The sequence below is a fragment of the Ictidomys tridecemlineatus genome, unplaced genomic scaffold (assembly GCF_052094955.1).
Source record: "Ictidomys tridecemlineatus isolate mIctTri1 unplaced genomic scaffold, mIctTri1.hap1 Scaffold_90, whole genome shotgun sequence".
Lineage (NCBI taxonomy): Eukaryota > Metazoa > Chordata > Mammalia > Rodentia > Sciuridae > Ictidomys > Ictidomys tridecemlineatus.
The window spans coordinates 885,486-901,325 of NW_027526137.1; the positions used below are offsets into that span (position 1 = coordinate 885,486).

At 46.8% G+C, this 15,840-nt stretch overlaps 1 protein-coding gene across 2 annotated transcripts; it reads left to right on the plus strand.

Annotated features, from left to right (window-relative positions):
* Positions 1 to 1,116: 1,116 nt before the first annotated feature.
* Positions 1,117 to 14,400, plus strand: LOC144374833 (mitochondrial inner membrane m-AAA protease component AFG3L1-like). Of its 2 annotated transcripts, XM_078037595.1 has the most exons (7): positions 1,117 to 1,452; positions 5,308 to 5,395; positions 6,011 to 6,077; positions 7,181 to 7,277; positions 8,138 to 8,287; positions 9,575 to 9,643; positions 10,238 to 14,400. In XM_078037595.1, exons 1-7 carry the CDS (start codon positions 1,144 to 1,146, stop codon positions 10,364 to 10,366), a joined length of 909 nt encoding a protein of 302 aa, XP_077893721.1. In that variant the 5' UTR covers positions 1,117 to 1,143; the 3' UTR covers positions 10,367 to 14,400. The 2 variants fall into 2 exon arrangements, with proteins under 2 accessions (XP_077893721.1, XP_077893722.1); XM_078037596.1 differs by lacking the exon at positions 9,575 to 9,643.
* The last annotated feature ends 1,440 nt before the right edge of the window (positions 14,401 to 15,840 follow it).

Consider the following 15,840-nt stretch of genomic DNA (forward strand, 5'->3'; position numbering starts at 1 on the left):
AATTTTTTGTTCCCCAATAAAAGTCCAGTCCCTGGCATGTTCTCTCCCTCCTGTAAACCTGGATACGGCATTAGGTGGCTGGAGGCAGGAGCTAGGAGAAGCTGTCCTGGAGCTGGTACTAAAAGTAATAGGATGGGCTGGGGATGTGGCTCAAGCGGTAGCGCGCTGGTCTGGCATGCATGCGGGCCCGGGTTCCATCCTCAGCACCATGTACAAAAGATGTTGGTTCCGGGAAAAAAAAAACCTAAAAAAAAAGTAATAGGAGTCTTGTCTCTTTAATCTAAAACTCCCTAGAATTTACTCATGAATCGGAACCTTCTTTCATGAAGTGAGCGCTGGTCGAGTGGCAGAGGGTCTCACTGAATTGCTTAGCGCTTCACCCATTGCTGAGGCTGTCTTTGATCTTGCGATCCTGCCTCAGCGTCCCCAGCTGCTGGGATTACAGGCGGCACCACCACTCAGGCTCCATCGACTTCTTATTACCTCGGATGGCCGCCATTGTAGAGACAGCAAAAGTCTCGCCATCGTAGAGACTTCCGCGTTTTGGCTGCAAGTTATTAACACTTCTAATCTGATGTCGAGGGTAACTGCTTTCTGCTCCCTTTGGTATTAGGGATGACAGTCGCATCCAGGGGCCTTTTCCTAAACCCTTGGGCTTCCAACATGTAATGGAAGCACACTGGTTTCAGGTGCTTTTAGAAAGGCTCTGGTTGCCTGACACGCCTTTACAGAACCCAGGAAAGGGAAAACGAGGCTGCTAGGAGGGACAGGGCAATGCCCCCGGAGACGCGGTCCAGAGGCCGCCCAGACCCAGGCTGGCTCATCCCCGGTGCCGAGCACTCGCATGGGGTCCTCCGATGTCAGTCCGAATGCCTGGCCGCACAGCGGCGGGCACCCAGGAATGGCACAACCACCACCTAACCACCGCGCGGCCCCACGGGCACCAAAGCCGGTCCTCCTCTCTGGAGGTGCGTCGCTGTTGCACAGTGGCCCGGCGGCCGCCAGGCACGGGCGAGGCGGCCTGAGGGGTGTCCGTTCTGGGCGCCGATTCCCGCGGAGGACCCCGGAAAAGGGCGCCCGGGCCTACTCGGATGCAGGGCAGCGCGGAATGGCGCTGCGGTCCAAACCCTTAACAGTCAGGCGATGGTGCGGACGCCTGCGAGAGGCGGGCCCCGTTGCGCACTGGGGCCTCGTGCGGCAGCGCGCCCAGACCCATCTGTGTCTGCACTGCGCGTGCGCGAGCCCAGCAGCGCCTGGGGACTGGGGGCGGCGGCGCTCCAAGACCTGTCTGCGTTGGCGTGCGCCCTGGCGGTGCGAGGTCGCAGGTGGGCGATGTCGCACCGGCTGGCGGCGGCGGCTGGCAGTCGGGCGGTGACCGGGCTGCTTTCGATGCTGTGGCGATGCGGCGCCACGGCTAGGGCTGGCGCAAGGGCCCTCGGCACCGCCCAGCAGGTGAGCAGGCCGGCGCTGCCATGGGGGCCGGGCGGCGGGCTGGGAGGCGGGCCAGGCGGGGGCCGCGCTGGGGGCCGTGCCGGGGGCCGCGCTCGCTGTCCAGGTGACGCCATCCGCGTGCGCCGGTCACTGCCCGGACGGTGAGCCCCCGCTCCCTCCGCTGGGGACCCCACGTAGTGCCACCCGGGCTCCTCCCGCAGAGTCGCCCTGCGAGCCAGGTCGATGGTGCACGTGAAGGTGTCGTGAACGGCTTCGGGGTTCTCCGTCCCAGGAACCCTCGTGGAGCCCGCCATTTCGCCCTCATAATGGCTGGTCCTGCGGGAAGGCTGGTGCTGGAGCTTTGTCCCGCGGTCTAGTAAGAAGGTACTGTGTGGCCATATCTTACAGAAGAGGACGAGCATGGGGTATTCCATGTTTTAAAGTTGTTTTACTTCTGTTTTGTCTATCCTAGTGGATAGCAACCACATTGAGTTTTGATCTAATACACTAATGCAGTTTTTGGTTTTTGATTCTGGAAAGTTAGGTTTTCAGACTACAGTAAGATAGAAGGATTGCATGGGTTGATTTTTTTTTTCTTTTGTTATGTCTTAAAGAATGAATTTTTCACAGGGCGCGGTGGCGCCCACCTATAATCCCAGCGGCTGGGGAGGCAGGAGGATGGCGAGTTCAAAGCCATCCTCAGCAATTTAACTAGACCCTAAGCAACTCAGGGACACTCTATCTCTAAATTAGATATTTTAAAAAGGCTGGGGATGTTGCTCAGTTGGTTAAGTACCTCTGGGTTCAATTCCTGATACAAAAAAAAAAAAGAACTTTTCTCTCTATTCTTTTCTGTCTATTCTTTTGGGAGAACACACCTTAGTTTTGTCTCCCTCCCTATTATCAGTGTTCCCTCCCTGGAATCAGTGTTTGACCTGTGTTGCATGTCCACATTGTAGAGGGCTGTTCTGGTTGTTAACATGTTCAGAGTCAGTAGTATAGTGAGTATATGTGACTTGGTATAGCACAGGTGAGTCCTCAGTCACTGAACTGTCCTCTGTGTTTTTACATTGAAAAAGGAAGTTGGGTGGTCTTTGAATTCATTCCCAAGCTGAGTCATTCTTGCTTATCTATTAGGCAAACTTATCAGTTGACAATTCAGTAGCCAGAGAGTATGAGGGTGAAAAGGAGAGGCTGTAGCAATCTGCCTTAGAGTTGAAAGATGTACTTTAGCACTCAGCACTCCTCAAGGGAAGTCTATGTTCTTGAGGTTTCCATGTGGTCATTTTCATTCTCCAAGCTGCCTGCACATTCCTTGGGCCTTTAGAGTTTACATGGTGTGTAAAAGAGTAACCAGACAATAAACGAGTATACCTTGTTCTTGTGGAGTATATGAAGTATGAAGGAAAAGGAGGCAAAATCAGAGGAATAATGAGAAGGGAATGGAGGAGGGATGCATGTATGTGACTTGCTGCTTGGAGGGAGGGGAGGCAGGCTTGTCAGGTGGAATAGCCAAGGCATTGCCTTAGGGTAGGTGCAGCCGGTGTGTTCTGTGTGCTCAAGAGTGAAGAAGTGGTTAATGAAAGGCAGTGCAGTCCAAGGTAGGGCCTTGTAGGCCTGGGAAGGTGTCAGCTGTGTGCTGTGTTGTGTAACTGACCTATAAGGGTCACCAGACTTGTACAAGAATGACTAGAAAGGGACCTTGGTGTGCCCAGCTTCATGTCCTGGCTTTGCAGAAACCAATTTTAACAAGTTTTCTACTATTAACTGCAAATTAATGGCAGAAACCAAATTTCAACAAGGGGCGGGTAGCATGTACCTGTGATCCTAAGGACTTGGGAGGCTGAGGCAGTAGGATCACAAGTTCCAAACCTTGGCAATTTAGTGAGACCTTGTCTCAAAAAATAAAAAAGGCCTAGGGGTGTATTTTGGTGGTAGAATGCACCTGGGATCAATCCCTGGTGCCAAAAACAAATAAAAAAATCTGTATGTTTACATTTACAGTGAGAACTACATTTGACCTGTTGTTTCCTACCAAATCACAGAACTAAATCATGATTTGAAACAGAGGAATTGGTTGTTTTATGAAGTTTTGGAGGCCCAAAGGGTCATATTTTCTACCTCTAGGGTATACACCTCTCAGTATCTATGAAATTAGTTACTAGTGCCAAAATTGCTTCCTACTTTGAGATGGTCTTACAGAAACCAGAGAAGATTTGGGAACCATAATTGTCATTGCACACCTCCTGCTACCAGTTGTCTTAATTTTTGCTTTTCTACCTACTTTCTTAGGCTAGGTTGTAAGGATTGGATGAAGCCACTAAGACATATCTGGCCACTATCCAGTAGTGACGTCTTGTACCTTTTGTCTGGATTCCCTGTTGACCCGCAGCTTTGGTTCCAGAGTAACATCAGGGTAACATAGAGCCATATTTGTTGTTCAGTGTGTCATGTACCTTCCTCAAAAAAAGGTGCTGAGAGGACTTGCTGCAGCAGAAGTCCTTGTCTACCTGATACTCTTTAATCTTGATGATGTGACATCATCACCTTTTCTACCAGTCTTTCCTTTCTGAACTTGCTTGTTTAGGTTTACCCTGATTTTAATATCTTTTTTATGGCTTATTTTATTTTTTAGTCCACTGAGGCTGTTGATAGGATGTTTGGATAAATCAATTAGTACTTTACCAATTGGGGGATGGATTTACTTTAGAGTGATAGACTACAAAGCTTGCTTCTTCCTCATGTTGACAGCTGAAATAACATGGGTGTTATCACCTATGGGTCTAGTTTCAGTATAATAAAATATTGGATACAATCCAAATTTTTCAGTTATGTTAGAATTTTGTTGAATACAGTTAATACTGGGTTATTGAATGTGCTTAATTTTTTTTAAACAGTGTGTTGCCTTTTACTTTGGTAGTTTTTCTTGTGGCTTTTGAATTGAATTAAAGAAAAATCTAAATTGCCTCTAGTTTTGTCCTTAAATCATGTATCAGGTAAGGTTAGCAGCTCATGGTAAAAATTGGCATTTTCCTCCCTGAGGTTGAAGAAATACAGAGGTTCTAGAAAATTGTGTGCCTTCTTGACCTGACAGACATTAACCTCCTAGCTGATCAAACATAAATCATAAGATTCTTTCAGTATTTTTTCCTTATTATTTTGTTTTTTATAGTGCTAGGGATCAAACCTAGGGCCTCACACATGGTAGGCAAGCACTCTATCACTTTCCCCCCAATTCTGAGGATTGAATCCAGGGCCTCAAACATGGTAAGCAAGGGCTCTACCTCTGAGTAACAACCAACAACCTTAAACCTTTTTTTTTGTTTGTTTCTAGACAGGATCTTGCTAAGTTGCCCAGACTGGCCTCCAACTTGTTATCCTCTGTCCTTATCCTTCTGAGTAGCAGGGATTACAGGCATGTGCTTTCAGGCCCAGCCTCAGTATTTTAATTTTGTGAGATTTGAGTCTTAGAATCATGTTTGGTTTTGAGCTGCATTAGTTAGGGTTAAGGCCTTATGCAAAAAAATGGTCAGTTCCCTCCCCTGCTTTTGGACGCAGTAGCTGTAAAAATTCATCATGCATTTCTGGAGTGAATATACTTTGTTTGTCCTGTTTCGACTATTTTTAAAAATATTTATTTATTTATTTAAATGGGGTGCTAAGGATTGAACTCAGTGCCTCACATGTGCGAGGCTGGCACTCCACCACTGAGCTACAGCCCCAACCCTCAACTAGATTTTTAATGCATATTTAAGCAGATAAAGAAGGGCAGCAAGCTGATACTCAGCCCACATCCTGTCTCTTGGAACCACTGTGAGGAAATGCTGCACTGTGTTGCAAAGGCAGGTCATCTGCTAATTCTCCGTCCTCTTTCAGTGCCACCAGGGGATCCGTTGTCAGAAGCTGGCTCTGCAGGGGAGACTGGTGCCATTTTCCTGGTGGCTGTGTTCAGAACCATCCAAAGGTACTTGCCTGTCTTTTCTAAGTTAGCAATATGAGGTTTGCAGGGACCAGTGAAGCTTCTTCAGAGTGTCTCCTCCCACAGTGACTAAGCAGGGAGCAAGGGGCATGACAACTAGGAGGTCCCCCTTGCCATCTTTCCTAGTTTGCATATTGAGCCACAATACATCATCTTCATGCCTTTACTGTTTTGATATCTAGAGAGACTGGAAAAAGGAACTCTTTTCAGAAGGAAGGTGCTTGGTGAATCTTTTGGAAGGCGTGGTAGTAAACCTTTATTCTGCATGTCTGATTCTGAGAGCCAGTCAAGCCTTGTATTTGAAAAGTAGACAGATGATATGATATGTAAGCTGTAGTCATCTTGGAGCACATTGAACCAGTTAGAGCCCTGCTCTTCAGAGCAGGCTGTGGGCCCTGGCTTAGTCTTCTCAAAAGCACCTAGAGATCTGGCAGGGGCTCTTCAGTCCTATGCCAGTGTTAGGACCCTGGGCTGTGTGTTGAGTTGGGTAAGTAAGGAAGCAAGACTGAAGATAATGGCTCCATCCTGATTTGACTGTAGTGTTGCTTATCTGAGTGGGACTTTTCTCTCAAAGTACTTCCCCTTCATTTTGTCTCTAAGGATTTGAAAAATTCTTTAAGAGGAGTGGAAGAAACACAGATTCAGAAAAATCAACAGTGCCAAAAAAAAGGTAAAAGGGTCAGTTTGATAAATCAAAATAAAGGTTCATCAACATCTAAAAAAATATTAAAATAAAAAAAATAAATTACAACATGGCTTGAAGATGTGAATTGGTTTTGGGGATCAGCTTAGTCAGTATTTGTCAGATTTGTTTCTCCTGCAAAAAGTTTCCTGCTGCTGGGTGCAAGGAGGACATCTAATCCCAGCAGCTCAGGAGGCTGAGACAGGAGAATCACAAGTTCAAAGCCAGCCTTGGCAACGGGCAAGGTGCTGAGCAACTCAGTGAGACCCTATTTCTAAATAAAACATAAAATAGGGCTGGAGAGTGGCTCAGTGGTTGAGTGCCCTTGAGTTCAATCCCTGGTATCAAAAATAAGTGTTCTGCCTAGGTACCTGTGAGCATTAAGTAGGAAGAGATGGGTAGAAGCATTATGGGAGGTGTGCCCACATGTTTTGCTATGAACAGAACATTTTTTGAAAACTTGTGTTTTGTCCTTAAAATTTGTGCAAAATTTTACTCTCTCATGAATCATTCTGCCCTTCCTTGGGTCCTCCTGGCCTTCTCTAGTCTTGCATGGAATTGTTTTGGATTGTTGGTGTGGCAGTGTATATGGAAGGGGGCTACCTGTGTCCTGGCTTGTTTTGTCCTGGAACTTGTATGATTGCTGTAGAAGGGGCTCACAGGAATCCACCTCCTAATGTTATCTACTGTCACAAAATGTACCCACGGGTCCAGGTTTTCCTGAGAGATGAACTCTGCCTGAGGGGAGGTGGCCTGTGTTCTGATTCTCTGGAGTAGGGACTACCTGTGCCAGCCTACATCTTGCTTTTCTTTCTTCCTTCCTCTCCCCTATTTACAGCCATGTTTATTAGCTAAAAATGATTTGTCATTAAAGCTCAGGTCTGAAGCCAGCAAGGGCAAATTGGAGGGATTTTAGATGTATCTGAAGCTACTTCTCAGCAGTGTCTTCTGGCATCTTCCTTTTCCTGTCTGCTGTTTGTTTCTGAAAGGCGCCAGGGTAATTAAAATTTTATGGTGGAAAACGTTACTCTGTTCTTTCTGTGAAAAAGTGTATATATTTATTTTCTGAAGTCACACTGTTTTTTCCTAGAATCTGGTGAACTAAAGAATGCTGAGCCTGGAGGAGATGGAAACAAGAGAGGAGGGAGGCAAGATGACTTTGCCTGGTGGAAACGGATGCAGAAGGTTTGTGTGCATCTGAGTGTGCCAGACCCAGACACCTGTCACTTCTCCAGGGGTGCTGTTGCTGCATGACTGAGACTGCATCACACTTGTCTCACTCTGTTCCTGCCATGACAAAATACCTTAGACTGGATGGTTTTTAAATAGCTTGAAATTTATTGTTCATAATTATGGAAGCTGGGAAGTACAGAGTCAAGGTGCTGGCAGGTCCAGAGTCTGGTGAGGGCTTGCCCTCAACTAATAGATCGTGATGTCTTGAACATGACTTCCTTCAGTGGGACTAGTACTGTGTCCTCCTGTGGTGGAAGGGACAGACTTCCCTCCTGCCCTTTAGTAAGAGCACTAATCTCATCCATGAAATTGGAGCTCTTGTGGTGTCATCACCAAGTCCCCATTTCTTACTGCCATCACCTTGGGGGTCGAATTCCAACACACAGAGATTAGAAGAAACAAACTTTTTAAAACATGCCAAGATTTCTGTCTGCACTTTGAGAGTTGCAGGTAAGAGGACATGCTATGTGATGTTGCAAAGGCAGAGCTCTTGGTGGGTTTGCTGCTTCTCCTGGGGCCTCTGGTGAGCAGCAGGTTTGGTGTGCTGTTCACAGTGTGCAGGTCTTTCCTGCTGAGAGCAACATCTGAGCTTCCCCACATGCCTGGTCCCCCTTGGGTACCATAGGAGGGCAGGGTTTGGTGACTCCAACATCTGAGAGGAGAAGTTTCGTTGTTCATGATGGCTCAAGGGTAGAGCTCTGGCTTAGCTGACCCAGGACCTAGGTCTGATCTCCAGTATTGTGAAAAACAAACATATAATCGAAAGAAACACCTGCATTTAATTGCAAAATTTGTTATCTTTTCTTCCACAGGGCGAGTTCCCCTGGGATGACAAGGATTTCCGAAATCTGGCCATTTTGGGTGCAGGTGTATCTGTGGGATTTTTCTACTTCTATTTTCGAGATCCTGGAAAAGAGATCACCTGGAAACACTCTGTTCAGTATCACCTGGCCAGAGGTCTGGTGAGCGAACTTAGTCTGCTTGGGAAGGTGCTGTGGTGGTATGGTATGCCCTTGCAGGAGACAGGTGGTGCCCCAAGAATCAGTCCTGCTGGTGGGTGTCCTTCATGGCTCAGTTTTGTTTTTCCAGGAGATACCCCAGCAGAACAGCACATCATGATGTGTTCTAAAACAGTTCTGTTTGTCTCCTGATCTTTGACTTTTGTTCTCATTCCTGATTGGGGATTTTTTCCTTTCCCCTTACTTTCTGCTGCCAACCACCCCTTGATAGTGGACTGTGGCTTGGTGACCGAAGAGGAGCATGTGGCACCAGCAGAGCCTCTCTTGTGTGTTTTTCCCTTGGGGTGCTGAGTTGGGTGAAGTACTGCTTAGGCTTCAGTGTAAACCCTGTATGAGTAAGTGCCTTCCCTCTGTTGCCCTCAGAAGAGTGTTGGCTGGACCCAGGCATTATTAAGAGCTGAAATTTGGTTTGATGAAACTCCTGTTTCCCATTAAGGTTTGTGGCCACAGACAAAGCCTATCTTCAGAGAGGCCCTTGGCAACTCTCCCTATGGTGGAAGGGGACAGAGCTGCTGTAGCCCTTCCCTGTCTGTGGATCTTCTACCTGTAGGCGTGGCTGTGAGGGGGGTGAGACAAGTGTGGTGAGCCCAGGATGCCTTTATGTGCATGGACTGGACTGCTCTCAGCACTTCCTTGAAGTCTTTTCCAAGTGTCTGACCTGACAGTGATGTGTTATTGTGGTGGGAAGATTAGTAGGATTGAACATGTTCACCTTAGTCACATGGCCCTAAGTCCTTGCTTTTGGAGCGGTGATGATATTGTTGCTGCATGTAAGAATACACATTGTGCCCTCAAGTTGCTTCCCTCGGATTGCTTCTCTGAGGGGCAGGCTAGCCTGCTGTGTGGTTGTGTGTGGTGGTGACCACAAGTGGGGAGCCTGCAGGAGTGCATTTCCACCCTGCTTGGCACTGCTTCCCTGTGCTGCCTTTAGCTGGCTGAACAGGGTGGGTCTGAATCAGCTGGGTTTAAGACTCTGCTAGACTCTGCTGTAAGACTTATTCCAGTTTTTTGGGGGTTTTTAAGCCAGTCTGGCATGATAGTGCTCAGATATACCAGATTTTAGAAACTAGTCTTGAATTGTTTCCTGTTGATTAAAATGGAAATGAATTCAGGAAAACAAAGCTTGTACTGAACTGTGAGTGTGTGTGGGTGCAGATGGGCCTGGGCTGAACTTTCCAGGTTCTGCCTGATTGTCCTTCTTGGCCTACGCCATCTGGTTCCTTCTCCCAGGTGGACCAGCTGGAGGTCATGAACAAACAGTTCGTTCATATCATCCCTTCCCCTGGAGCATCTTCTGAGGTGAGGGCTAGGTTTCAGGCTGGGTGTTCCACACATGGCTTCCCCTCCTCCAATGACATACAGTTTTAATTTTTTTTTTTAGTAAGATGCTTCCCCTGGTGTCCAGCAATCCTTGTTGATGTGGTGGTTTATGTCATTGACCTGTGCACAGTCTTGCTTTCCAAGCAGGATAGGAACTCTTATGAGACTATAACCATGGTTCAGTTTTGCCAAGTAACATGTGAAAACCACTTATCAAGGTTTGGGAAGAGGAAAGAATAAAAAGACAAAGGCAGAAGGTCAAAGGCAGACCTCAGGCAGTTATCACAGCATTTCATCTAGAACTTAAAGCCTATAATTTGTGGGATCTGAAATGAGGGAGTGTCTCCTGTTTGTGTAGTTACCATTGGAGCTTGCCACAGGGTGGGATTTGTCCATGTGTGGAGATAGGGGCTAGGAGAAGAGGCTTGGTTGGAAGAGAAGTTGGTAAATGGGAATGCAAGCTGTGGACAGGTGTGTGTGTGTGTGTGTGTGTGTGTGTGTGTGTGTGTGTGTGTTAGGGCGAGTCTCAGGGGAACACAGAGGTGTGCCTAAACTTGCTCTTGGTCTCTGCAGAGGTACATGTGGTTTAACATCGGCTGTGTTGACACCTTTGAGTGGAACCTGGAATCTGCTCAGTGGGAACTGGGGATTGAGCCAACCAACCAGGTTGCTGTGGTCTACACCACTGAGAGTGACGGATGAGTGGCAGGGGTGAGGTGGACATGAGACACTTTATTCTTGGGCCTCTGATTCTGAACACAAAACAAATACTGTTGAATCTCTTTTGGATTTTTTCCCCCAAGTATGTCATAGTATGTGCTAATCTTTACAGTGTCTGTAGTAAAAGAGTATATATTCATTTGGTCTAGCTTACTTTTAAAAATTTTATATTTACTTTTTTGAGGTGGAGTCTTGCCCAGGCAGATCTCAAACTCCTGGGCTCAAGAGATCTTCCTGCCTTAGCCTTCCAGTTAAGTGGGTTGCAGATATATGCCATGGTTTAGCGTAGGTCTTAATGAGAAGAGAATTGAAGCAAAGAAATATTTATCTAGGTAACCTTTAAGAAGCATTAAATGGATGACACCTGACCCTTATCCACACGTCCCATGAGCACCACTGCTACAAACACTGTGGTGACCCTGAGGCTCATGATGTTCACCAGAGACAACCAAACTCTCCATACCTTCCTATTATGGTTGAGTTATGCGCCCCCAAAGTCATATATGGTCTCAACCACCAATTCTTCAGAATGTGACTTTATTTGGCAATTGGGACTTTAAAGAAGTAATTAAGGTAAAATGAGATCCTTATGTTCAGCTATAATCTATTCTGACTGGTGATTTTTAAAAAGAAGAAAGTAGTCTGGATAAATGAGTAGAGTGCCAAAAAATACAGTTATACCCAGAAGTGTTAGTCTCTAAGAAAACAGGAGAAATAATGATCTTGGAGAAGAATAAATTAAGGGAATGCATAACCACCCAGCACCACTGAAGATACTTGTTATGGTTTGCATCCAGAATGTCCCCCAAAAGCTCATACTCTTACAGCTTGATCCCCAATGAAGTAGTGTTCAGAAGAGGAGCTTTTAGGAATGATTCAATTATGAGCACTCTGGTTGCCTAAGTAGATTAATTGACTTATGGCTTCATAATATGAATGGGTTACTGGAAGGTGGTGGAAATTTTAGCAAGTGGGATGTAGATCAAGGGAGAGGGTCCTTGGGGACAGACCTTTGGGGAATGTATCTTGTTACCAGCCCATTCCTGTCCCTCTCTCTGCTTTCCAACTGCCAGGAGGTGAGCAACATTCCTCTGCAAAGCCCACCTGCCATAATGTTCAGCCTCAACTTAAGCAAAAAGGAATGGAGCTGAGCAACCACAGAATAGAACCCCTGTAATCATAAGTAAAATAAATATTTCTTTCCTTAAGAGTTTTTCAGATATTACTTCACAGTGATAAAAAGCTAAAGTAATACAAAAGGGAATGCTATACCCAGAAGAGGAAGGAAGATACAATCATTAGCAAATATGGGAAAGTAAATCCCACTAGAGGAGTAGACATGCAAATGAGAAATAGTAAAGAATCATACATTGTCAATACATTAAACTATCGAACTTCTAAGATGAATAAGATAGGAAGGACAGAAAAACATGGAATATTCAAAACTACCAGAAGAAAAAAGAGGAAAGTGACAGGAACAAGTACATGCATTTTAATAATCACCCTGAATGTAAATTTTTTAATTTTCCATATAAAAGATACATATTGGCTGAATGAATTTAAAAATAAGACCCAGCCCGCTCCCGGGCGGGGAGCGATTCCCCTACCCGTCCTTCCACTGGGACCCCATGCGAGACCCGCTGAGGGACCCTTACCACGAACTCAACGTGCACCTAAGGGACCCGCTGGCCAGGGACTTCCTGCTGCGCGACGACCCGCTGCACCGGCTGCCGGCTCCTGGCTGGAGGAGGCCGACAGATCCTTCCGGGACAGCGAGCCACAAGACTACAGCCACTACCATCACCACCACCCGCCGCTGGCTGTGGACCCGCCAAGCGGGCCTGCCACCTGGACGAGTGTGAGCGCCTGCACGTGCTGCGTGAGGGCTATGAGCACCCGCGGCTGCACACCGTGCACCCCGACTCCCTGGCCAGCCACCTGCCGCACCCCAGCCTCCTCACGCCGGGCCTCCCCAGTATGCACTACCCGCGCATCAGCCCCACGGCGGGCCACCAGAATGGACTGCTCAACAAGATACCCCCCACAGCGGCGCTAAGTGCGCTGCCCCCCCCCCATCTCCATGCTAGGGGGCCGCCCCGTGTCCCCGCGCAGGACTACGCCTCTGTCTGCGGAGATCAGGGAGCTGCTGCCCTCCCACACTCTGAAGGACATTAAGGTGCGGTAAGGGGACGAGAGGAGGGAGCCCCGAGAGCAGGGAGGACTCCTGCACCCCGCGCAGACGCGGTGGCCAGCCCCACCGCTCCCCTTGTAAAACATGTACAGACTCCGTGCAGATTTGGAAATGTTTTTGTATATTCTATGTTGGAATTTTTCAGATCCTTTAGCTAAGTCATATGTTCTCATGTCTCTTACTCTTTGTTCCTTGTATGAAACTTCTTGATTTCAGCCAAAACAGTAAAGATGACAACACACACCAATTTGAGGAGGACGGGGGAGCCCACACCATCCATCACGCAGAGCTCTTTCAGATGGGAAGGGAAGGCCGTGTACATAGTCCTGTAAAGAGATTGCTTCATGAGCTGGTGGTTCATATATGCAAAGGGTGAGACGAAAGCTTTACTTTGTACAAATGTAAATAGATAAAGATTAAGTAACATAATACATTACTACTTGAAATGTGCTATTTGCAAACCTAATATCAATGAGCACGGTCTGCTAAGGCTGTGTTCCCCGTATTGTTAGAGACAGCTAAACCCTTCAACTATGCAATGAACATTAGGGCTTATCACAAAAGCCCGCCTAACTCAAAGGAGCCTTTTCAAATCCATTTACAACATACTTAAGGTCATATTTTCCCTGAACAAGTGCTTAAGTGATATGACTCTGTTTTCCTTGCTTGTTTTTTTTTCAAATGGAGAAACATCCTATTTTGCAGAGGGGACCCCAGGCTGGAACTTTGCATCTGAAGTTGCGGCTTGTGGGCTTCAGGGGCAGGTGCGCCCCAGGAAGGCAAACCAGTGCCAGGGAGGGTGGGATTGGTCAGATGCCAAAATCAGGGGCCGGCAGCGGTGTCTGACAGACAGAGCAGGCTGTCAGAATCGGTCACCGCCAGTCACGAGACCTCACATGCCTCTGGTGGGAACCATGCCTTTTTTTAAGTGTGTCCTATTTCATATGTATACACACTTCCTCATTATGCAGTGTGATTTAATTACACCCAAACAGATCCTGAAAGAAAGCTTTGCGTTTTCTGAGATGATGGATATGTTTTCACTGTATTCAGAAACCACTGAGTGTGAGGCGGGTTCCCAGCACGACGCACTGTACTCTAGTCAGTAACAAGGTCTAGGAGTAGCCGGGACAGGTCAACCTCGCAGAGCCATCGAGATTCACAGAGGTGACAGTTGGCAGAGGAGAAGTTGTGTGTGTTTTTGAGTTTGCATCAATTTTAATGTCTCTTCATGATACTTTTATAATACATTAAACTTGTCTGCATATTTGGAGAGAATATGACTTTACTAGCAGAGAAATACAATATATCTTGACTACTGGACTATAAAATACATGTATGAAATAAAATTAATTCCATTTGGTCTTCTAGTATATTAAAGTACTATCTGACGTTGTTATCCTGTTTTTGCAAAAAAAAAGTTAACTACAGACCATTGTTTCTAATAAGCAGAGAGATCTATTTTAGTAGTAAACTGAAGGTTTAGTTGTGAGCTTCAGATTTTGTGAACACCAGATGTTGTGCAGTGTTTTGTTTTGTTGTTTTTTTTTTTTTTGGCTTTTTTTTCTGTTTTTTTTTCTTTTTTTTAAAGACAACAACTTAAAAAATCCAAGGAATATGTACACTGGAACTGTAGTGGTAGCTTTCAGTATTGTAAAGAGATTGTTCTATACAGACCTTTTGCTGTTTATCCTGTATGTAACAAAGTCCTTTCTAGACCCTGTGTGAAAAGCAAAGTGAAGCAACTGAATCTTCAGCATGTTCTCATCGGCGGAGCCTCTTGTGTAATGTAAATTGTGCCATGTTATTAAAAAATGTGAACCAAGCTTCCAGCTGCTTGTTTGTGTGCAGTGGCCATCGGTTCTTAGGGAAGAAGCCACACTTGTGCAAGACCAGGCTCTCGGACAGAAGCACCTCAAACCCGAGCCCAAACCCGGCCCGCACGAGACCAGGAGGTTCTCCCACGGTGGCTGGTGCCCTCCCCGGCTCAGTTAGCCTCCCACCAGTTAGTGTCTGTTGCCATCTGCGCCCTTTCCCCCACACACATGGGTTATGGATTTTTTTTTTTCATTTGTGTGTTTTAAACAAAATGCTGTAAAACTCACAGGAAGGAACTTCTGGATGTTGGTGAGGACGTATGTGGCCCAGGTAGCCAGTGATGTGTGTCCCCACCCTACTTCCACACTCAGAGCAGAAGCCTATGCTTGTGGCCATCGGCAAGGAGCCTGGGGGGGGGCCGTGAGGACAGTGCCCTCTGCTCGTTCCTCTGACCTCACCTGGACTCATCGTGTGCTGCTCCCCGGCATTTCCCCTGTGTCTCGTTGACGTCATGGTGTACCCCTCCTTGGTCTGCAGACTCCTCTGTCCTCTAAACCTATTTTGTTTTTTCACGATGTAAAAAGTTGTTAAATTTTCTCTTATCAACCCGATGACATTGGTCTTTGGATTGGTGTTTGTGTCTTACTGGGAAAGAAGCCCAACGGCAGTCATGGTTAGCGGTGGTGCCAGGTGGCTGCTCGGCGGGCATTGAACATGGGGGTGGATGGCATTGAACGTGGGGACTCTGAATCCATGGTGACGGGGTGCTAGGGGACATCCTTGGACCCTTGACAAGACTCCTGGTGGGCCCCCAGGTGTTAGTAGCCAGAGGTGAGCAGAAGCCCACTTCCCACTGTCCCATGCCTTAACGGTCAGCCCTGAGGCTGGAGAAATGGGAGGAAAACCCAGCAGATTGGAAAACCCGGTAGAGCGTTTTCTCCAAATTGTGCCCTGCTCAGGGCCTCACAGGCAGCCAGTGGCGTCTGGATGTGCTGCTCCCAGCAGAACTGCCTGTCTTCTGTCACACACCTAGCTTGAGGCCTCCATCTGCAGTGCCAGGATGTGGAAGAGTCACTCTCAAATCAGTCACAGTATTTAATCCCCAGGGCTTCGCTCATCTCAACCTTTGCATATTTTCTCTCTAATTACGTTCGGCACCTTGGCGTTGATGGGTACCAGCACAATCTGATTCCCCGCTAACCTATAGATGCTCTAATTATCTCCACAATCTTTGACTAACAATGATCTTGTTACCTTCTAATGGTACCTGACAAGTAAAATAGTGAATATAATGATGCAATAATTACCACTTTGGATGGATATTTGCAACAGCACTTGCTGTTTATCATTTTTCTGCCTCAATCAAGGTGGATGAGAGGAAATAAGATGCAATTGTTGGTGTTCTGTACGTACATAGCATGAAAAAAGGGAGCAGGCAGTTCCGCAG

Coding starts and splice junctions, on each gene's coding strand:
- LOC144374833 (XM_078037595.1), top strand. CDS start 1,144: ATGGTGCGGACGCCTGCGAGAGGCGGGCCCCGTTGCGCACTGGGGCCT. Junction 8,288..9,574: donor ATCACCTGGCCAGAGGTCTG/GTGAGCGAACTT, acceptor TCCTTCTCCCAG/GTGGACCAGCTGGAGGTCAT. Junction 9,644..10,237: donor CCCCTGGAGCATCTTCTGAG/GTGAGGGCTAGG, acceptor TGGTCTCTGCAG/AGGTACATGTGGTTTAACAT.